At 37.8% G+C, this 24,038-nt stretch overlaps 1 protein-coding gene across 6 annotated transcripts in view; it reads left to right on the top strand.

Moving 5' to 3' along the window:
• The window catches only part of mbc (myoblast city), a 52,421-nt gene that overhangs the window by 16,450 nt on the left and 11,933 nt on the right, over nucleotides 1-24,038 (top strand). For 4 of the 6 annotated variants that reach the window (XM_053763408.1, XM_053763406.1, XM_053763407.1 and 1 more), the window contains exons 5-29: nucleotides 1,207-1,330; nucleotides 1,732-1,944; nucleotides 2,605-2,696; nucleotides 3,482-3,616; nucleotides 4,059-4,182; nucleotides 4,355-4,561; nucleotides 5,402-5,500; nucleotides 5,939-6,115; nucleotides 7,530-7,642; nucleotides 8,084-8,169; nucleotides 8,624-8,772; nucleotides 8,984-9,147; nucleotides 9,526-9,709; nucleotides 10,224-10,354; nucleotides 10,653-10,827; nucleotides 15,484-15,588; nucleotides 16,850-17,035; nucleotides 17,985-18,205; nucleotides 19,046-19,284; nucleotides 19,768-19,920; nucleotides 20,424-20,727; nucleotides 20,936-21,104; nucleotides 21,708-21,956; nucleotides 22,741-22,876; nucleotides 23,295-23,438. In XM_053763408.1, coding sequence (XP_053619383.1) covers nucleotides 1,207-1,330; nucleotides 1,732-1,944; nucleotides 2,605-2,696; nucleotides 3,482-3,616; nucleotides 4,059-4,182; nucleotides 4,355-4,561; nucleotides 5,402-5,500; nucleotides 5,939-6,115; nucleotides 7,530-7,642; nucleotides 8,084-8,169; nucleotides 8,624-8,772; nucleotides 8,984-9,147; nucleotides 9,526-9,709; nucleotides 10,224-10,354; nucleotides 10,653-10,827; nucleotides 15,484-15,588; nucleotides 16,850-17,035; nucleotides 17,985-18,205; nucleotides 19,046-19,284; nucleotides 19,768-19,920; nucleotides 20,424-20,727; nucleotides 20,936-21,104; nucleotides 21,708-21,956; nucleotides 22,741-22,876; nucleotides 23,295-23,438 — 4,079 coding nt within the window. The remainder of the gene's footprint in view (nucleotides 1-1,206; nucleotides 1,331-1,731; nucleotides 1,945-2,604; nucleotides 2,697-3,481; nucleotides 3,617-4,058; nucleotides 4,183-4,354; nucleotides 4,562-5,401; nucleotides 5,501-5,938; nucleotides 6,116-7,529; nucleotides 7,643-8,083; nucleotides 8,170-8,623; nucleotides 8,773-8,983; nucleotides 9,148-9,525; nucleotides 9,710-10,223; nucleotides 10,355-10,652; nucleotides 10,828-15,483; nucleotides 15,589-16,849; nucleotides 17,036-17,984; nucleotides 18,206-19,045; nucleotides 19,285-19,767; nucleotides 19,921-20,423; nucleotides 20,728-20,935; nucleotides 21,105-21,707; nucleotides 21,957-22,740; nucleotides 22,877-23,294; nucleotides 23,439-24,038) is intronic. The other 2 variants (XM_053763411.1, XM_053763410.1) reach the window with 1 other exon arrangement.

The following is a 24,038-nucleotide window of genomic DNA, read 5'->3' as shown; positions in this document are numbered from 1 at the left end:
CGACACTGATGAAATTTACCGCCCCTTCCACATATGATTATATTTATTTATGATTTAAGAATAGAATTTTCGTCAGTGCAGTTCTCTTTTTATGTTCCTTCAGTTTTCTTTTTGACGTTTTATGACACCACTCTTGCTCTCTCCTTTGGGGTGTTATAAGCTTGAGCGCTAAGTGTGTCTGGCTTTGTACGTGGCACCGTAGCTCATCAACGTGTGAACCGATTAGGATGCGGTATTTTTTATTTGATAGCAAATTTTTATGCGGTGGTTCTTAGATATGTTTGATCAAAATCGGTTCAGCCGTTCAAAAGATGTAGCGAAATGAATATCGAAAGTCGGGGTTTTTTTTTATTAATTTTACTAACAAATAAACTTATATCTTGTTCAAGATAAGAGTGAAACTAAAAGCTTGTAAAAAACTTAGCTGTTCACATAGCAGTCCCTCACTTCGACATAGGTCTTCGGGAAGGCACCGCTCGCCTCTCTCCGCACGCTGGTACCCCAGTACCACTCCTCAGTCTCCCCCTCCAGATGTACCAGCTCGCCCACGTCCAACGTTAGCTGGCTAGGATTGCCCCCTGCGAAGTTGTATATGGCTGTAAAGAATGACACAAAGTTTTCAAGGAAGGACAAAATTTCAGAATAAATAAAATATATTTGGTAAAATAAAGCCTACATTACATTACGTGGACTTGGCCATATAACCCCGTCGAGGCTTTTCCACTTTACGACCCCTCTCTCTCTCTCTCCTTTACTGAGTATGTCTCCTTCCAGACATATTTTACGAAATATATTTTATTTCTTTTTAAATTTTCTCCTTCCTCGAAAACTTTTTAGAATATTATTTTATTTTATTCGAAACAAAGAGCACCTGTCGTTACTACATGTAATTTCGACTGTGTTTCAATAAAATAAAAATCAATATATATATATAACTCTTGCGTTACTGAGCGACTGACAGATCACAGACAATGCACATCCGAAACTACTGGGCGTAGAAAGCTCAAATTTGGTACGTAGGTTCCTAGGACATTGTAGGGGAGCACTAAGAAGGGATTTCCTGAAATGCCCACGGGAAACGGATGTTTACTCACATACGAAGTTGTGGGCAAAACCTAGTTGTTTAATAAAATGGTCAAAAACGTTGTCACGCCTCGACTCTCCTGATTCCTACTGAAATAGTTTAAACAAGTGAATGTTTCACAGACAACTAGGCATGGAGCTGACAGTAAGGAACGCTAGCGGCCAACTGGTTGACCCATTGTCGACTTCAACATACAAATTCAACGCCATGCATGACGAAGCTAACGCGCGTATTGAGAAGAATATGGTAAGTTTATAAATAATTACCTCTTTTTTTGTATACTATTTAAAAATATATATGTAAAAAGCAATAATGGTAAGCCCTTTTGGCATAACAGGGACCAACACTGTTTAAATTACTTTCTTTTGGCATTTCTTCTCAGCTGTGGTCGTTCCGGAATGCTAGTTGTAACTAGAACTTGCAATATGTGTATGAGGATATAGTCTTGTCTATAAAGAGTAGAAAATTAAAGAGGGCGTTGTATCGTCTTGACTAGGAACACTGGGTTTGTAAACTATTGTTAACCATTCTATTTGGTATTGCAGTTGCAAAATATAGTTCGTTAAAAAATCGTTTTGTGACAGGCAGATAGACTTTCCAATTTATATTTTTTTATACTTGTAACTTAAGTATTTTTTCTCCTCTAGGAAACAACCCCCGCCACGCCTCCCCCCCCCAGCATCCCCGCCAACGCCCGCACGTACACCCTCGCTCTCCGAGTCAACAACTTCGTCTGTAGAATGTCTGACAGTGCAGAGTTATTGTTGTGTCTCCACGACACTGTCGGGAACAGATTGACAGAGAATCTGCTTATACGATGGCCACAACAGAGCTTGATGTCCCAACAACTTGTTTTTACAGTAAGTAAATAAATTTATTCCGATAAGTAGTGAATTCTCCAAATATTTTTTTTGCAAAGGTCCCAATTAAGATCCTTGAGCGACTTCTACTCAATTTGAATGTGGTCATAGAGATGTTACTGTTATGTTTAATAATTTAGAGAGCCGCATCAGAGTTACAGTGAGCATATAAAATATTACGGCAAAGCAATATAATCTCATAATAATTAATATTAATGGGTCTTAAATAAGATCCTTGAATGTTCCATATTGAATCTGAATGAGATCTGTGAGATTGCTGTTCAATAGCTTTATAATTTTGTTGAGTAAATAAAAAAATAAATTAAAAAATATATAGGTCCTAATTATGATCCCTGAGGAACTCCAGATGTAATACTGTTGAAATTGATTCCCCATTCTTTTAATTGTTTTTACAAAGTTTATGTTACAAGTTATTTTTATGTAGAATGAGAATTCGACATAGAATTAATGACGTTCGGTTCTATCATTCTTCATTATTATAAAAAGCATACAATGACCCTGTGATTGATATAATTAAACGCATTCTACAAAACTACAGGTTAACAGTTAGAACAGATTTCACTACATGCTCATTTAAATTAGGTATTTTAATGGTGGCTACATGAGTAATCTTTTACTTAATTCGCGTTATTGTTACAGGACCTGCCTTCTGATATAAAGAAGGAAAAGGTTTTTCTAGTCTGCCACGTGGTTCGGATAGGGTCCATGGAGCCACAGATAACTGACCACAGGTAAGTTGTTAGATATAATAAAATATATTGATGCTTGTCTTATTATTTTTGGATATTTTTGGAATGTCAGTCATACTTTCTGACATTACACTTCTAGATTATCTAAGAGTTGTGAAGAAAATGAAGACGTTTTAACTCAACGGTTTACTGCCGAACATGGTATTTCGTCACGCGTTGAATGAATCAAGATCTTTGACGACATTAAAAGTACTACTTGCCACAAGGCAACAATATAATATTTGTTAAAAACTTGTTCAGGTCAAATTTAGTATTTATCAAAAGTACAGTATTACTGCTAAGAAACTTATTTAAACAGTGTTAGTCCATATCATGCCATGAAACTTTGTTCTTTCTCTATTTTCTAGTGTATTATTATTGACGACCTCGGTGGCGCAGTGGTAAAGTGCTTGCCTCTGAACCGAGAGGTCCCAGGTTCGATCCCCGGACGGGTCATGATGGAAAATGATCTGTTTCTGATTGGCCCGGGTCTTGGATGTTTATCTATATATGCATTTATTATAAAATATAGTATCGTTGAGTTAGTATCCCATGACACAAGTCTAGAACTTACTTTGGGGCTAGCTCAATCTGTGTGATTTGTCATAATATATTTATTTATTTATTTAAGCATGGTATTAGGGCCGTATTCTTGCATAATCGAAATTATTTCAGGACATAATTATCAATTATTGCTAACATTGGTGTCGGGTCTAAAGGCATCTGACACAACTTTTACGATCATCTAGTAGCAGCTATTTGCATACACACCATTTGTTTATCCACAGAAGAAGTTCTGTAGCGCAGCCCCCCCCACAAACTAGTACGTGCAGAATGCGAAGGCCGTTCGGCGTTGCGTGTTCTGACATTACAAGAATCATTACTTCCGACGTCATCAAAGAGATACAGTTACCGTTTTATCCGTAAGTATTATAATAAGCGAAGCGGTGGTGGTGTAATGGTTAAGACGCCCGCCTGTGGATCGAAAGGTCCCAGGTTCGAATCCTACTCGTGTCACATGAGTTTGTATACCAATCTGACTCATATAATATATAGTAATTTGCTTGCCACTTGCTTCCGATGAAGAAAAACATCGTGAGGAAACCTGGACACTGGTTGATTATTATTAACTTATGTGTGAAATGGAGAAGGCAATGGCAAAACCACTTCATTAATAATGCCAATAAAGTTTTAAGACTTTTAAATGATAGTAAAAAAAAAATCACTTTATTTATTTTTTACCTCAAAGTCGTCGCTTACAAAATCTCTACTGTCTTAACTATAAATAGTAGTTTAAGCTTCTGTCTATTGATCCGATTTGTATTATTTGTCATCGGATCATTGTTTTTTTTTTTTTTGTTTCAGATGCGAAAAAGAAAACTTGGACTCACTTCTGAAGAAAGTGATGGCGAATCGCGATTTGAAAGACACAAAGAACCATCAAGGACTCTGGGTGACACTGCAACTCGTCGAAGGGGATCTCAAACAAGTATGTCACATGTATTTGTGTAATATCCAGACTATGTTTTTATAAATGACAGAAAGTCTCTGTCACGTTTTTACGGCTCTGGGCCGATTTTGATGAAGTTTGGAAAAAATAAAATTAACGACAGGTGAAACTGCGGGTAACTGATGGATAATACATTTTACATTGTTTCTAGATCCGTGAAGAAAACGCCCATCTTGTCGTCGGCAATATAGTGATAGCTCGCAAGATGGGTTTCCCTGAAGTGATTCTACCAGGGTTGGCTAGGAACGACTTATATGTGACTCTGGTGGCTGGGTCGTTCTCGAAGGGAAGCAAATCTTCTGACAGGAACATCGAAGTTGCTGCTAGAGTCGTCGACAAACACGGCCAGACTTTACAAGTGAGTGACTGCACATTAAAAGCCAGATAGGATTCTGTTGTTTAAAATACGTTGACATACGTCGCATCCCCATAAAATTTTTGCATTGTCCGTCGACGGACGTAAAAACAACATAGCACGATTGACCAATGGGGTCTCACTCTAAAAAGTAAAACATTAAATAGGAAAGAAACACTGATAACTTCGCATTGAGCGCGAATCGCGATCGATCGAAAGGGTTAATCGGCTATCGGGTTAATAGGAGCGGTCGTAGCATCGGTGATGTTCTACGACGTAGCCTATAGATTGATCGTAGCAACGGTGTGGTTTTACGGCGTAGCCTATAGATTGATCGTAGCAACGGTGAGGTTCTACGGCGTAGCTTATAGATTGATCGTAGCACTACTTTTGTTAATCTACGACATAGCTTATAGATCGTAGCAACGGTGAGGTTCTACGGCGTAGCATTAAATTATTTCTTGCTTTCATGTACAGATTCACATTGGTTGTTACAATAATGTTTGTTAGTCTAGTAGGTGTATAGTACATGGACCCTATCAACACAACGTATTAGTTAATGTTAGAGAAATCAATCAAACGCCAGAATGTATGTTCGTAATAAATGTCGAACAGTGGTATTTAAATAATATTAAGAATGTATATATATATATATATAATTTTGTCAAAATATTTAACGTAACACATGTCATGAAAATAATTATAGATTGATCGTAGAATTACCGATGATAACCTACGGCGTAGCGTATAGATATGATTGTAGCTCGAACAGAAGGTGATTTTGTCGTCTACCGATTTCTAAATAAATAATCCATTTTTTCAAGTTTGACCATTTGTCTACAGGACGTGATATCAGTAGGCGCTGGCGGTGGTTTAGTAGACGAATACACATCTCTTGTATATTACCACGACGATAAGCCGCGGTGGCAGGAAGTTTTTAAAGTAAGTGTATTCGTTATCCATAGTACTTTTACGCTCATTAATAGTAAGACTGTGGTGTGACTGTCCGGGCTGGCATCTGGTTATAACTGTAACTGAACCTGGGCTTTTTGGCGTCACAGCCGAAGAATGAAACTGGGAACACGCAAGATTTATTCACAAATAGATAAAGTCGGTTGTTTGTCTATCTAACTTGCGTGTATCTGTTAGACTCGCATGGATGCCAGTTTCTCATAAACCTGTTTGGGTGTTTTGGGTTTATCACGATTCCTAGCAGTGGAACTTGAATTAAATCTGAAGCCTGTTAACAATAACACATTTAATAAGAATAAAAAAATTTCTTCCAGACATCGATACCTCAAGAAAGGATTTCATAGCCAGTGGTGTTGTTTGCAAAGAAGATATCGTAAGCCTTATAATACAGGTTTAATTTGTTTCTAGGTCTGTCTCAACATAGAGCTGTTCAAAGAAGCGCACATAGTATTCCTGTTCCGCCATCGAAGCTCGAACGAGGCGAAGGACAGAGCTGAGAAACACTTCGCGATGTCCTACCTCCGGCTCATGCAGAAAGAGGGCACCACTATACCGGACAACACTCACGCGTTGGCTGTCTATAAGGTTAGACATTACAGTTGTGGTGAGAAACATTCGCGATGTCCTACCTCCGGCTCATGCAGAAAGAGGGCACCACTATACCGGACAACACTCACGCGTTGGCTATCTATAAGGTTAGACGTTACAGTTGTGGTGAGAAACATTCGCGATGTCCTACCTCCGGCTCATGCAGAAAGAGGGCACCACTATACCGGACAACACTCACGCGTTGGCTGTCTATAAGGTTAGACGTTACAGTTGTGGTGAGAAACATTCGCGATGTCCTACCTTCGGCTCATGCAGAAAGAGGGCACCACTATACCGGACAACACTCACGCGTTGGCTGTCTATAAGGTTAGACGTTACAGTTGTGGTGAGAAACATTCGCGATGTCCTACCTCCGGCTCATGCAGAAAGAGGGCACCACTATACCGGACAACACTCACGCGTTGGCTGTCTATAAGGTTAGACATTACAGTTGTGGTGAGAAACATTCGCGATGTCCTACCTCCGGCTCATGCAGAAAGAGGGCACCACTATATCGGACAACACTCACGCGTTGGCTGTCTATAAGGTTAGACGTTACAGTTGTGGTGAGAAACATTCGCGATGTCCTACCTCCGGCTCATGCAGAAAGAGGGCACCACTATACCGGACAACACTCACGCGTTGGCTATCTATAAGGTTAGACGTTACAGTTGTGGTGAGAAACATTCGCGATGTCCTACCTCCGGCTCATGCAGAAAGAGGGCACCACTATACCGGACAACACTCACGCGTTGGCTGTCTATAAGGTTAGACGTTACAGTTGTGGTGAGAAACATTCGCGATGTCCTACCTCCGGCTCATGCAGAAAGAGGGCACCACTATACCGGACAACACTCACGCGTTGGCTGTCTATAAGGTTAGACGTTACAGTTGTGGTGAGAAACATTCGCGATGTCCTACCTCCGGCTCATGCAGAAAGAGGGCACCACTATACCGGACAACACTCACGCGTTGGCTGTCTATAAGGTTAGACGTTACAGTTGTGGTGAGAAACATTCGCGATGTCCTTATGATTACACTGGCTCGTGTAGAAAGAGGACTTTTGTTTTATTTTTTCTATCGATATTCGTGTTGTTTATCAACATTGTTCCATATCAACATATTAAAATTTAAATAACATTCGATACTAATTTTGTCTATCTTTAAATATGTTTTTTTTTATAAACATCGTGTTATGTGCCAAAATAAATGAAAAATGAAATGTTTTTTGAAGTGAAAACTTCTTTAGCGGCGTTGTGCACTTTTTGTGATGGGTAAAAAATGTTAAACTCGCGTCAGGACACGTGACCCTGATCAAAGATTCGTAAGACGTCCAAAATTCACAACGTTCATACTCAAGTTTTCACTTCTGCCGGCACTCTCGGAGTGCAACCAGTTTTTTTTTTTGTAGATCGACATGAAACGCGCAACAAATCCAGACATACCAGTGGAAACAGAAGCGGCGGCCACTTGTCTAGCCATGCCGGCGAGAAGGGACGAGTTACCGGCTGGTTCTGAAAGAGGGTTTGCACTTTTATGTTTATTTTTACCCTTATATCTTTTTATAATTAATGTACTTCTGCGCCTGGGGGCTTTGAATCCGCGATAAAAGTTCCGGATGCCGAAGTCAAAGCTATAATTTTTTTTATTCAGAAATTAGACTTTCTCAGGCACTTTTTCATGTCAAATTTTATTTTATTCTATTTGGGTCAGCAAACTGTTACACTCATAAATTATATTATATATTAGTTGATTACATATTAGTTGGGTAATGGAATTTTATTTTTATCTCAAATAATGCTAAATGTGTTCATATGGAGATGCTAAGCTCATTTTTGAAGACTGTTAAGATTACATTAATAAGATTACATATTGAGAATTGCACAACGGCGAAGTGCTCATTACGCGTCAGACCTTTTAAATTTATGATTTCTTTTAGTCTTCAGTCTTTTCTGTTTATGACAGATTGACGAGGGGAGTACTGGCTTTGGTGCACCGCGACGTGCTCAATGTCAGCACCAAATTGTGTTCCACCAAGCTTACACAGCGGGGTGAGTTTATGCTTCTGATGGGCAAAATGTTATCTGTTTAATTACTAATATATAAAACAAATTTTATTACAACTAACTACGGCAATCTAGTAGCAAGTAGTCGCACACACTAGTAAACTAATTAATCAACAGCGTTTTCTCACGGTGTTTTTTGTTCAACGAAAGCGGTGGAATATGAAAACTACTATACATGAGTCAGATTGGTATACAAACTCAGTAACATTCGAACCTGAGACCATTCTAAAGGTTGGTCTCTTAACTAGTGGAGATCAACACCGCTTCAATGAAACCGTTAAATACTCAAGTAACATAAATTGCAAATTATCATAAATAAAAAAAAACTAAGTATTATGTAGCTATTATATACTTTGAAACCAAAGCTTATATAATTATAGTCAATTATTATAGGAAATAAATAATTTATATGTATTTTCAAACATGCATTTTGTTACAGAGGAGATTCTAGGTGTGTTGAAATGGAGCACACAACACGCTGAAGGTGGACTGAAGGCTGCCTTAAGAAGGTTGCTGAGTGTGCCCGGACCCGAATTGGTCAAGTTTCTGCAAGATATTTTAGACGCGTTGTTCAGTATACTGACTGAGGTTAGTTTCAGAGCATAACCATGTCAGTAGTTACATTTAATAAATAAATAAATAAAAATATATTAGGACAAATTGCACAGATGGAGCTAGCCCTAGCCGTAAAGAACAGCACTAGGGCTCGAAGGGCTGTTTCGCATTTAGCAAGGCCGTCTAACAACTGAAACTCATTAGATTGCGATATAACCTTGACTTCCTTTCTCCACATTCACAGGTAGAAGAAGACCGCAAAAGCTATTCGGAAGACAGTTATGGCGTTCTAGTACTGGACTGTTTACTCTGCGTGATATCTCTAGTGGCGGACCACAAGTACCAGCATTTCCAACCGGTGTTGCAATTGTACATCGAACGAAGTTTCTGTGATGCTGCAGTGTATGAGTGAGTCTGCCATAGATTAGTTCCTACTCGATTGAAGTGTCGCTAAAATTGATTTGGTCCTACCCAAAACCGGTATTGTCTCTATACATTCTATAGTCGTCAAACTCATTTGCTCGACTGCCATAAATGAAAGATCTTCCTAGGGTATGTTATGTTAGAATTTTATTCAATTGTTGAAACTTCAACTGCGCGTTCTAGACTTATCAGTTCAGTCATGATTCGACATAGCCATCTGTCCGTAGAATTACTAACCATAGAAAGGAAGTGTTGATGCTGTAAGTTGTATTAATTTAGGTCAATGGAACATATTACATCAAGCAATTAATCATCAATTACATCAAGCATAAAGTGTACATAAACAACATTATATTCTTTTAGAAACCTAATCTCCGTCATAATATGGGTGATAAGAATGGCCGATAATGGCGAAACGGCACTAAAACGTCTGCTGACCTGTATGAAGTGCGTGGAAAGTCTCATGCGCATCATAGTGAGGAGTCGGCAGTTGCGCAGTGTGCTGGGCGATGTCGCCACTGATCGATATTTCAAAACGCATTTTGAGGTTAGTATTAATCAATAAAAAAGAAGTTACGAACAGTTGACATTTTTAAAATGACAATTTTGCTAAAAGGAGAAATTGACAATTTAGGAAGTTGACAATATTTAATTGTCAACAGAACGATTCGCAACATTTTTAAAATATTTAACATGTTGTAAAGTCGACAAAATAATCTGATACGCTTTTTTTGCATTACAATTGGTTTTTTATTTAATAAAAAACAGAAACATAAAGGTATTAAAATATTTCTTATACGTTAATTTAAGGCGACTTTACTATATATATATATATTTTTATTAATAACGTGATTTACTATTTTTTATCTCATTATAAAGTATTTTGACTCCAAAATCGTGACGACATACGATATCACAGTTAATACAAGAAATGATTGTTTTTGACATTTAGAAAAAGTATCCGTTTTTTTTTTAATTTGGAATAGATATAGCTGACTCGTGATCAAACATGTTATCGGGGGCGGAGCTGCGGGCAATAGCTAGTATAATATCTGTTTCAGGATCTACTTGAAGCGCTCGTGTGGCTGATGCGTTGCGGAGACTACGCGCTCACGTGTCAGGGCTCAGCGCTGAAGTATCTCCCGCATGCGGTGCCTCACATCATCAAGGTGTATCCTGATGCCGAACTCAGGTACAGCACCTTCATTACGGGGTAGACAGAGCCAAGAGTTGTGAAAGATCTTGTTAATGTTTTGTTAATAATGTTGGCCTCACGTCAGTCATTGCTTTTATTTATCCAATGAAAAAATACTTGACCTACTCCCAAAATAAAAAGTACTCTTATGTTGGTCTGTGCTTTCTGGAGTCCGCCAAAGACACATTTGGCAAAAAATTACATTGAAAAAGCCCATTAAAACTGCCTTTTTATTTATGTAATGAAAAAGTAGGTTTATTATGTTTTAATTATATAGTTTTTTTTTCTATTACAGTGCCTTTTTCGTCCGTGCATTGGGCGCATTATCAATGTGCAAACTGAGCAAACAACGTATGCTAGCTTTGTTGGAACTTCTGCGAGGTCCCCTCTGTACTAACGCTGCCGCTAGAGCGACGTTGTTGCCTCATCTGGCCCATACCGTCAAGTCCCTGTTGAAGGATAAGGCTGAGGTATGTGGGGATGGAATGGGGGCTGATTGGGGGGGTGTGGGTAGAGATGTGCAATGGGGATTAAGGAATATGTGATTCCACTGGCGTTGGAGTTCTTGGGCAGCGTTGATCACTTGCCGTCAAGTGGCGACACTTGTTTGACGTCCATAAAAAGTCATAGAAAGAAAAATGTAAACTATCAGTATTTTCGCTTAGAGCTCGATATTTAACTATCACCGGAAGTCTATAATTTAGTCGAATATTTTGATATCGAGTTGGATTGAGTGTGTATAGTATATGGAGGTGTGTTTGCAATGTAGTGGGCGATTTTTATAACAATTACGAATTGTTATAAAAATCGCCTATTGTCGGTAAAACAGCTCTTAAAATACGCGTCGGTAAAGTGAAACAAATATCCAACTTCTGAAGTAGGACTCTGCCTATGAATCAAAAGATCTATATTGCAGAACAATTTTCTAATTAAAATTATTATAAATTCACATAAAAATTAAAATTGTTGGTTAATACTTTAGTAATGACAGTGAGTAATGCTAACTACTGTTGTATGTTAGCTATATAATTAGCTAAATAATTATCCATTTAAATGTATTTCACATCTCTACCCCATGTCCTCAAATATACTCAAAAATACATAACATTTTTCCCGAGGATATTTTATTTCTAATTATCAACATTACAATCATAAACATTGTCACACTAACACGTCTCAAAATCGTTCATACATAACCTAAATTTTTACATAAATCACAAATACAAAAACACACGATTCTACACCTTACAGTTGTGTAATTAAGGTATATTTTTATGTGGTAACCGGTCGAGTGTTGTCCCCGGATCGGCGTATATGTACAATAACAGTTTGTCCGTCTACCCACGTTTGTATGAGCACTGCCACCTAATGGTATGTATGTTATGTATTCACGGCGTTTGGGTTACTGGTTGGATATTTTCTTAAAAAATATGTTACATTGAAAGTTCTTTTTAATCTACTAGTAGTCTATTACTCAAGTAAGTAGAAAATAATTATATTACTAGGTTCATTATCCTCATACTCAGCTTTTAGGTAGAAAATTTATTACAACAATATAGTATAAAAGGCAGTCTTGATGATTTATCATTCTTTACCAGTCAACGCTTAGAATTTAAAACCAACCTTCAACGTCAGCCTTTTGGATTAATTTCATCAAAACTTATCGTTGCCCTCAGCTCTACCCGCGGTACAAATCACTATGAGCTATGTGTAACCTCGAGTCATTAACCAAGTTTATTCAAAAATTGCGTCAAAATTGGCTTGAAAGCATGACAAATAGACAAACTTTCGTAATATCACAGATATTTATGGTATTATTAAGGATTTTTAACGAAAACCGTTCAACTGGTAACCCAAACCAACCCTAAACGTCCAGAATGCAACACTCCAGTACACAGGTAAGCACGCACGCCGATGCATGCATGAACGTAGTTTGCACTTTTCTGTACTTATGTGTTGAGTGTTAACGTTTTTCGATCACTAGATGGCGCCACTGAGCGTAGGGTCCTGTCATTGTAACATTTAAAATGGAAATAAGGCCGTTGAATTTTTTGAAATAAATGATTTACGTGCGTTTCACACATGCCTTGAAGATACTTAAATCAGAGAATATATCTTTGACATGAACCTCTTACTCTTCAGATCTTCACCAGCGTCTCTAGTGGCGAAATCACTCACGTTAGCTCTTTCTGTAGTCTTAGTTTAGTTAGTTTCTGTGTCAGACTGAAAGACATAATAACTCTGATAAATATTGAGCTTATTCATCAGAATTATTCGATCAGAATTTTAAATTCTAACTGTCTCTTCTTCGTACTTAACAACTTTTTACATTTTAGACGAAGACTTTAGTCCTTTTTACAGTTTGCCTACTATAGGCAAATTATTATTAAAACTAAAAAAAAATATCTAACTTTCTTCTTATAATAAAATTGTTTGGACATCACAACATCACATAATTATTGATTCAACTCTAATATCATTCAAAGGTTAACGAAAATCTACCACTTCACTAATGGTCATTGTGGAGAATTTTATTGATTAATATTCATATCACGATCGGAACATTGGTAAATATTAAATTAAGTATTATTATGTTAAAAAGCATGCTTGTTAATTATGTTGTAACTAACATTACCTTAACTTAGATTTGTTTCTATGCGTTTATTCAGCTTACTTTAACATTGTCATACAACTTAACAAAACCAACATTGCCCATCTAAATTATAGTAAAATTGTTTATTACGGATATAAATGTAATTTTAACATGATTAAAGCTGAATAAAAGCCTTATTATAGTCTGAATACATTGCTATAAAGCTGAAGTAATCAATCACTCACGATCACAATATTCCTTGGATTTAGTCATTTGTCAAAACAAGTTTCATAATACTTTTTATAACTTATTGTATCCGGCAGAAGTGAAAACTTGAACGTTAATGTTCATTTTTGTTGTGCATTTTTGATGTCTTACGAATTTTCGATTACGTCACGTGTCCTGACACGAGTTTAACATTTTTAGCTATAACAAAAACTGCACAACGCCGCTAAAGAAGTTTTCATTTCAAAAATAATAAAAATAAAAAACAGATTTATTTCTTGTATTTTGAAATTGCAATGCTTTCAGACTTTAATATATATTTTTTAAGAACATAGAAAACGCGTCCGCGTCGCACCCGCATCCTGAGATGTGCACACAACTTCTAATTTTAATTACAAAACAATAATGTTATTTGATTATTTTTCACTATACGCCCTGTGAGATTTATTTCCAAGGTCATATGTTTGATTTTCGAATTCAGTTAAAAAATTAATATATGTTTCACATTCAAGTACTTAATTCAAATTATTAACATTGGATATAATAATATAACAATTATTGCCGCCAAAAGATTTACTTACAGTGAAATTTAAACAAAAGTTGTACCTATAAAATATTGTTATAACGCTATTTTACAATATTTTAAAGCGGTTTAATGCTTATAGAAGCTGCTTTAAAAGGTTGTATTTGCGATGACAATTCGCATATTATTGAAACACATTATGATTGAACAATTTAGTTCAATATTTTATTATAATCGTCGATCTCATGTTGGGCATATTATTAGTTGCATATTAATAGTCTATGTATTTATTATCTACTAATAAATTATGTGTGTATGTGTGCGTGTGTGAGCATGTAGTGTTTCACATTATTATATACTTCCATGTGTCAAATCGATCTACTATATTGATTAGATCGTTAATGACCTTTGGTTTTTGGGATATACTATTATTCTGGGATTTATAGTCGCAGATATTGGTTCAATAATAATGCAATTATATCATCAAAATTGCCATAAAACAATTTTTTTGATAAAATACAATGGATATAAATAAATATGGGGTTATTCGTATTGTAGAGTATTTAGAAAAATGAATTTGTTGGTTTGTGTGTGTTTTTATGTGTTCACTATACTAATATCACTTCCTAACCTATCACCCGTTATCATTTTTTTAAATCTTCTTTTTTATTTTTTCACACACTCTTCCACACTACATTACACATATACTGTCATATATTTATATATTTTTTACATATCTAAAATATATTATTTTACATAAACAGATAACGGTGAATTTCCGAATAACATTGCTACAATTTTTGATGTTGTTTCGAAAATAATTAATTAAAAAAATAACAAGCGAGCTTAGATGTCGCTTGCAAATTAAATTGTGTGCAAACTCTTGATGTGTTGCATGTTACTGCGTGCGAACTGTCAAACTGAAATTTTGTACTGTCAGTGTTCTGTAATGTCGTTTGTTTGTATTTTTTGTAATGTCAAACGACCGATTTATTTGTCAAAGTGACAGTTGACAGGTCGCATGTGCATAGGCTGGTCATTATATTAAATTGTCTAACGCTGTTATAATCATATTATTTTTAGAGAAAAGGTATTAACGTAGTTTTCCTTCAAAATAAATATTGAATATTCCAACTTATATTGGGAGAAAGTTTGTAATTTGTATTTAAAATTAATAAAATAAAGTTTTTAATAGTGAAATAATTAATAAAAGACTTGAATAGACAAATTAACACTCCGACAAACATTCCAACTTATATTGGGAGAAAGTTTGTAATTTGTATTTAAAATTAATAAAATAAAGTTTTTAATAGTGAAATAATTAATAAAAGACTTGAATAGACAAATTAACACTCCGGCAAAAATAAACAGCGTTATGAGCTAATTAAAAACAGAAAGTCTATACTGAAAATATTTTATATAGCTGTATGTTTTATAAATTAACTAATTGGATTTCAATAAGAAATATAATGATCAGTCTTTAATTTGATGTATGCTTTCGACGGATTATACCCGAAAACATTGTGACAAAGCATTTTTTTATATATGGGCTTCGCTTTTTTTCACTTTTGTCCCGGACATACATTATATATATATATAATATGTTTGTTCACATTGTAAATAAATTTATTTAGCCTATTGATGTGTCACGTGTATTATGTTTCATCACAACAAAAAAAAAAACAGTTCAAAAGTGCTAAAGTCTGGCCTAATAGAAGAAAAAAGGAAAAAAATGCTTCGTCCCACATGTGTCGGGCGTTAGTCGAAATATGGTCGGTGTGACAGTGGGATCGCTCGGCGGCGCACCAGTCGCGCTCTGTGGACAAGGCGGCGCGGCTTCTGGGCGCCGACACCGCGCGGCTGCAGCAGCACACACATCGCCAGCAGATCGTATGTAGTTCGGTCTCGAAAGTTTCGAAAGAGGCTTCCAAAATGTTGGTCTTAACAGAAATTATAGTGATCCATGTCTTAGGAATTTAGGTAGTAAAATGCTTGTACTGGAAAAAAACATAGTGCGTAACAACCACTTTAATTATTGGCATCTATATTTCTCACAAAATGGCGATTACACCATTCGTCAAATGTCCAACCATTTTGAAAAAAAAAAAAACTAAACGCATCTAAAGCGAGACGGCTACTCACTCTCAATTTTTCGCTTTTGGGCAGAGATGAAACCAATGGCCTTATACTAACGTCCGTTGCACAGCCTTAAAGCAATGGTGTGCTCGGTGTTTCGCAACATATATAACGTAGTCGGTATAACCAACGAACGCGAATGATCGATTCATTATATTCGAAATAAGCGTGCACGCAAAGATACGATCCCCTCTCCCCCGGCGCTTTAGTTGCGTTTAGTTTATTGTCAAAATAGTTAACCGTTTTGAGACAACCTGTTCTTTCTTGTGTGATATCCTGTAATAAACGTGAACAAGATCTAATGGTAATTTAGAAAATTAAAAAAATGTTATTTTCTATATATTGTAGGGTAGGTATCTAAAATGGCCAGTGTCGCATTTATTTAGTCAAACTGGTCAAGAGTGTAACGCAATTTACTCTGCAAGTTCGTAGTAGAGATTCTAATAGAAGTTATGACATGACAATAACCTTGAAAAATCCTTGAATTGTATATTCTATGAATATTTTGGCCAACATGGTTACTTTAATAAAAAAGTATCAAAATGTTTATTCACAAAATAATTACAAATTGATTATGAAATTTTTAAAAGAAAATAAGTCTTGTAATAGCAATCGCAATCCAGGTGGTATTCAATTTATTTTTAATTTATAAGCTTTGTAAATTGCCGATAGTTAATGCATATTTTATGATTAAAATGCTTGTATTCCTGTGCAGCCAAGTCGGGGGATATAAGGTTAGTATTGATGTTGTGAACGAGAAAGTTTATCCACGAAACAGAAAGTCAGCTACAAAATTGATATATTTATTTTTTTACATTGAATTTAGAAGGCAATGACAATCCAATCCGAAATTACCGTTGCGAGATCGAATTCGTCTTCTTGTTTTGCCATCAAATAGAGCCGTAGAATATAAAAAAATCACGTCTGTCATCATGTCTGTCTGAATGAAGATGAGAGAGAGAGATATATAGAGTCTGTTACCATGACTGATTAGTTTTCATTCATAATTTAATAGTTGGAGCTGTGCATAGAAGCTCTAGGCGAGGTGATGGCGCTACTGGCCCGCGACGATGTCGGTCCAGTTGACGCCGACAGGGGCGAACTGGCCCGTTGTCTCCTGCCCACTGTGCTCCACACAGCTACGTCTATGTTGAGGGAGAGAAGCGGAGACAATACAGAGTTCACTGACGATGCTATACTGGTGAGTTCGAAATGGTCCGCTGTCATTTGCTCAGCTCACTGTGCTCCACCCAATTACGTATATGTTGAGGGCGCGACGCCGAGACAATAGACAACAGAGATTATTTGTGATGTTTTACTGGTGATGCGTTGTCTTACTTTACATAGGTCCAGTTAACGCCGTCAGGGGGTTATCTGGCCTGGTACGTCGCTGCCTTCTGAGGACTTAGTGCTGGTTTGCAATTCACTGTTCTGTTTGTATGGTTGTCATCACGTCACTCTGCCGAATTGTTATTATTTTGTTGCGTCTCATTGCGACAAGATTCGATATTAAAAAATGAATTGTTATCCCCAACTAAGGCTTATCTGTTCTTCACACAACTGTTATTTTATAACTAGCTTATGACCACGGCTTCGCCCGCGTGACCATTTATTTTTTCGACATGAAAGGTACCCTGTCCTTTTCCATAATTCAAACTACTTGTATGCAAAATTTCACGAATATTGAGCAAGCAGATAAAGCGTTAGGTAAAAGGTAACAAAGAAACTTAAAGGTAACAAAAGAGGTAACAAAGAAGCTTATTTTCACATTTATAATATTAGTTAGGATTTGAATACGTATCAATGTGAGGGGATCAACATAAACGTGGTTAATATACAAATAAACGTGGTTAAAAATTACTAGATGTTGCCCAGGGCTTCGCTCCGGTGGGAATTTTGAGATAAAATATAGCCTATAGCAATCTTGGAATGGTGAAAGAATTTTTGAGATAGGTTCGGTATTATCGAAAGATTACCCGCCTCAAACATACAAACTCCCAAACGCTTACCTCTTTATAATAATAGTATAGATTATATGGAATTATTTTCCATTTCCATTTCCATGGCGATAAGCTTACTTTTTCAAAAATCGTATCACACGTATCGTATATTGGAAAGTCTATCAATTGCAATTTGTTGTATCTTTTTAGCGGCGAATCGTCTGCGTACTTCTCGACATGGTGCGACAAATGTCCGAAGAGCAATACAACTTGTTAGTCAAAGCGCTAGAGGCCGAGAAAGCTGGCGGCTCTGGGTCGTTGGTATCCGATGCGCTTGCGCTATTACATTCATTGCTGCAAAGACCCGTGTTCCGGCCGTACTGGGCTGATATGCTGCATTTGCAACACTACGTTATGCTGCATGCTTTGAGGTTAGTTTCTCTCTCTTCTCAATAATAGATTAGCCAAGGGCTGGAAGGCATCAATTGCAGCGCCAGATATTTAGGCACACGAGCGCAGCCTATAGTTCGAGGCTGCAATTGATGCTTACACCCGAGCTAACCACTCCGCTTTACATCTCGATTGTGACAGAAAAATGTTTTATTCTGGTAATGCCGGTTGCATTTAAAGTTGCCAGTATGATGGTTAGATGTACGCGAACTTTTTGAAAGAGTGAAGTTTTTTTTTTAAATTACTTACCGCCCTAGGGCTTTTCTAGCTACATTATTACCCTGGAGCGCTTATTGGTCACCTACAAGCCCCATTTGGGGGTAATATGGACCTACTTATCGAATATGAGACATGTAAAACATTTTTTTATACTACCAAGCAGGCAAACAGGCAAACTTAAACGCCAGGGGTGTCACACGCGCGTTGCCGACTTTGTGGTCTAAGATCTTTTGCCACAGTACCCTGTAATCACACCGCCTCTCTCACACTACAAACCGGAACACAACAATGCAAGCACTGCACATTTGACGGCTGAAATAGATGAGAACCGGAGTTACTTACTGATTTCTCTCATCCTCCCGTTCCTGGTTGCATTCGGGTTTGTGAGGCCGCGAAGTCCAGTAAAAAATAGACCTTAAGATTTTTAAGATTCGTCTGCGACAGATCTAAATGTACTGGCCTGCTTTACCTATCACTCCACAAGAGCAGATCTGTGCAACGTCACGGACAAGGCTTTAACAGTGGCAAGGTATTAGTCCTCACAAATTTGAACGCTAGAATGGACTCGTTAAAAAGATCATAACTATTTATTTCTCCGCCAGATTACTGTCAATTACCCTTCGCGATCGTCTCCAATCAGTGGACATGTCGGACAGCGAATCTGTCACCAACATCCACCTGATACTCCGCCAGTGGTTCTCGGCGGTGTCAGCCCTGGCCACCTCGCAGTACCTGCAGTTGGAAACCCTGACAGTGGCCAGGAGACATAGGATTGTTACTCTGTATACGGATTTGAGGAGAGGCGCTGCCTCGGCTTTCCATGATATGTGGTTCGCTTTAGGTAATACTGTCATCATCTCTGTTATAACTTTGTATCAACACATATTAATTAAATTGATTAAATTTTCTTCATATTTACGTCCCTAATGTTGAGTGTTAGTATTTGCAAATTGTATTTTCGTGCAGTAAAGTTTAAAATAGATGTTTTCCATTTCGTTTTCGAAATTTTACGGCACATGAATTTGATTGTAGTTTAAAATTATTAACGCTTATGTTAAACAAGTGCTTAGAACATTGAATTCTTGGATTTATTAGTAAAATTCCACATCGTATTTAATGAACAGCGTTTGGACATTTGTCTTGTATTTTATTCAATAATTGTTATCAAGTATTGTTCACGTATTGTTGCACTCGGCGTCGTGCGCTACACTCGTATTGATGCCACACAGTCGTCACACCATGACGAATAAGACTATAAATAATATCAAAAATAATGTAAAACTTATGTTTTTGAAGTTTATATAAAAAAACAAATTCATTATAGGTGAACACCGTCGCGCCTTCATACCGTGTTTAGTCGGACCTTTACTAGAAGTCAGCTTGCTTCTCGATGAAGAAGTGTGGAACACGACCATACCGTTGTTCTTCGATATGATGCAGACGGAATATACGCATAGCGTGTTGGCTGGATTGACTGGTAAGTGGTGTTTTTCTCATATACATAACTGTTAATCTGTTTATCTAACGGGTCTCAGTACGAACCCTTTTTTAATTTCAGCCGTGTTACACGTTCGTTGAAACGTACAAAAAAGTTAAAAGCCCCGTTAATATAAGTGTGTGTAGTCGTGCCCCAAGCGAGACTTGTTTTATGGGATACTAACTCAATGGTACTAAATATTATAATAAATACATATATAGATAAACATTCAAGACCTGCCAATCAGAAAAATATCATTTTCCATCATAACTCGACTGGGGATCGAACCCGGGACCTCTCGGTTCAGAGGCAAGCATTTTACCACTGCGCCACCGAGGTCGTCGTGATCGAAATCTTATCTTAAAAACGTCCATTTCTCGAAATCACCTATACGTCGCTATCATTTCGATCGTTCGTGGACGACCGTGTTTTTCTCGTAGACTAAAACACAATTCCCAAAGCATAATTATGACAATATTTTAAAATATCATACCCCTTTACAGACGGCAACCTCCGAGACTTAGAAAGCGAACTGATCGACAAACTAGACGTATTAATCGAACGCGGACTCGGTTCGGCCGCTTGGCGGGCTCGGTTCGTGAAGCTGTGCGGCGCCCTGTGCGGGGCCGCGGGCGCGGGGCTGCGGGCGGCGGGCGGCGCGCTGGTGGCGGCCGCTGCCCGCCAGCTGGACACGCTGCTGCGCTACCGCGAGGCCGCGAGGAGGTCCGCCACGCCGCACAGGATGCTGCTCACCACGCAAGTGCTCGACTTCTACAGGCAAATCGACAGGCCGCATATGTATATCCGGTGAGTGTTTAGTAACGGTTCGCGTATTGGTTTGGTGTTAGTGCACAATTTGGACAGGTACGGACAGATATCAATAGACATTTTTTAAATAAATACTAGTAGAATCCGGTTAGTGTTGAGCCCGGTTCTCATATTGGTTACTGAACAGGCACTGATAGATATGAATAGACATTTTTTAAATTAAACATGTGACATGTTTTGTCAACAGATATGTCCACAAACTCGCAAGAATGCACCACGATGCCCAGCAGTGGGCGGAAGCTGGACTATCTCTTCGACTACACGCTAAATTACTTCAATGGACACACGAACCATTGCCGCCGCGGTTGAGACATCCCACGTTAGAATCACAGCATTCTACACAAAGAGAACTCAAGGTCAGTACACGCTGTAATTTCATTTCCCAGATTTCTTAGGTGTAGGGATTATTTGCGTTTATATCTCGCTGTTCCTCCCAAGGTAGTCCTACCTCCTGTGATTTTATTTCCGTGAATTCGCTGTTCTGGGAAATTTATTATATTTCATACTTGTTTCTCGGTGCCAATCACCGTTACCCAATCTTGATTTACGAATATCTTAAACATTGTAATAACGTTCAAAGTAGATTAAAATTGGCATTGCAATCCATCGATTTTTTACTCCTAATTAAATAGATTTTATATTATTAAGTTTAAATGTTGTTTGTATTCCGTATTAGTGCATGCGACACATAATGTGCATATGTGTGACCTGTTTCTATTATTGAAAAATAAGGATCTTTAAACGTAATCTTTTTTGACGACCTCGGTGGCGCAGTGGTAAAGTGCGTGCCTCTGAACAGAGAGGTTCTGGGTTCGATCCCCGGTCGGATCATGAAAATATAGTATCGTTGAGTTAGTATCCCATAACATAATTATCGAACTTAATTTGGGGCTAGCTCAATCTGTGGGATTTGTCCTAATACATTTATTTATTTATATTTAATCACTCATTGTCCACAGGAGTTTCTCTACTTAGAAATCGCCGAACTCCTAAACCGCGGCCGCCAGTGGGAGGTCGCGGTGGAGATAGTCAAAGAGCTAGTGTCGGTGTACGAGGAGGAGGCGCTGGGATACGGCCCGCTGGCGGAGCTCCACAGCCAGCTGGCCGGGCTCTACGAGGCCATGCTGAGGAAGCCCCGATACCATCCCAGCTACTTCAGGGTCATATACTACGGGAACGGGTTCCCGAAGCATTTGAGGGAGGAACATGTGAGTCACTTTATTTTACACGGATATTCTGATCTAGACTTCCACGAACTAGATGGCGGGATGATTTAGACAGGTTCCGGCGTGGTTGGCAACAAATGGCTCAGGATAGAGACCTTTGGAAGACAGAAGGGGAGGGCAATGCCCAGCAGTGGGACACAAAACACAGGCTATAAAAAAATCTATCTTAATTTTTCAAGACAGTGAGAAACTCCTACCTCTGCGATTGCCCCGTGTGTAGACGTTCGGAATTCAGGCTATGCTGACTACTGTCTGTTTCTAACTGACCATTATTATATACGTCGAAACTCGTAAGCATATGATGAAACAGCTAGTCGAATGTAAATATTCGTACATGTTTCCCGAATGCTGCCGATAGATGGCACTTGGTAAAAGCCAGCAAAATAAATCAACAGCCAGCAATTTTATAAAACAACTAGTGTTGTTAACAAAATTTGTTCTTAAATCTACATTTATTTATCTATGTACACAACAGTAATATATAAATATAAAACTTATATATGGGAAACTGACGACGTCGGTGGCAAAGTGGTATAGTGCTTGCCTCTGAACCGAGAGTTCCCGGGTCGGATCATGATGGAAAATGATCTTTTTCTGATTGACCCGAGTCTTGGATGTTTATCTATATATTTGTATGTTATAAAATATAGTATCGTTGAGTTAGTATCCTATAAAAGTCTCGAACTTACTTTGGAGCTAGCTCAATCTGTGTGATTTGTCCTAATATATTTTTTATTTATTTATATTTATGTGAAACACTATCTAGGGGTTCGTGTACCGCGGCAACGAGTTTGAGCAGCTAGCCGACTTCAAAGAGCGATTATTAGATGAGTGGCCCGACGCTGAAGTGCTGACCAAACTGGACACTCCGGGAGAAGACATCACACAGTCTGACAAACAGTGTATCCTTTTCATAATATATGACGCTCTTTTAGTCCAGGGGTCCGATTCTCACGCGATCGAAATTCACTTCATCAGTTTTCTTCATTTTTTTCTGATGGTCCTGCTACTTTTTCTGTATTTACAAAAAATCAACGTCAAAAAGATCGAACGAACTTTTTCGTATGTAAATTTGCATAAAGCAACCGAAAAAAAATTGAAGAAAATTGATTAAGTCAACTTCTATTGCGTGAGAATCGGCCCCCTGGCCGACGACGCACGCAATTTTTTAACTATTTTTTCTCCCAGTCTTTAACTAATGCAGTGAATCGCTATATGCCACAATGATAGGAGCGAATTCGCAATGATCTGGGTAGGTCAATGTGTTGTCGACTGTATCCAACTGTAAATGAATCCAAAATTTCCTTGACAGACGTACAGATTTACAAATAAACACTGTAGATCCGCTGCTAAGTGACAAGTTGAAGCGTCTCTCAGACAAGCCGGTGTCTGAACAAGTGCTCTCGTATTACAAATACAACAGTGTGGACAAATTCGTGTTCTCTAGACCCTTTCATAAGCCAGGTAAGTGCCAATATGATATATATTACTATTATTATAAAGAGGTAAATGTTTGTGAGTTGTGTTTGAGGCGGGTAATCTCCGAAACTACCGAACCGATTTCAAATATTCTTTCACTACGAGAAAGGTACATTATCCAAGATTGCTATAGGCTATATTTTATCTCAAAAGTCCACGAGAGCGAAGCCCCGGGCAATATATAATGTATATAATATAGTGCTTTATATTTTTATTTTACTGCAGAAATGATTACAATATGCTCAGTAAATGGAAGACAAGAACTTCAAAATTAAAAGAACGTATAATGTCAACTTTTGATACTAAGTCCGATCAGCTAATAAGCCGAATTGTATGGGAGACAAGAAAATTTTGGCATATTTCACACAGATATCTTTAGATACCTACCGACTCTGTTTCATACGTTTCTCACAAAATTCGTGTTGTGTAAAACAATTTACCTTTGTTTTAAAGTCGGCAACGCATCGATATCACTATCGGGTCATCGGTGTCCGTGCGCTGTTTGCTTACCATCAGGCTAATCGCATTCTCATTTGCCCACTATGTTATGAAAAAAAAAGACATAATTTCTTATATGACAAACTT

Source organism: Plodia interpunctella, chromosome 24 (genome assembly GCF_027563975.2).
Source record: "Plodia interpunctella isolate USDA-ARS_2022_Savannah chromosome 24, ilPloInte3.2, whole genome shotgun sequence".
NCBI lineage: Eukaryota > Metazoa > Arthropoda > Insecta > Lepidoptera > Pyralidae > Plodia > Plodia interpunctella.
This window is presented reverse-complemented; position numbering and strand designations above follow the sequence as displayed.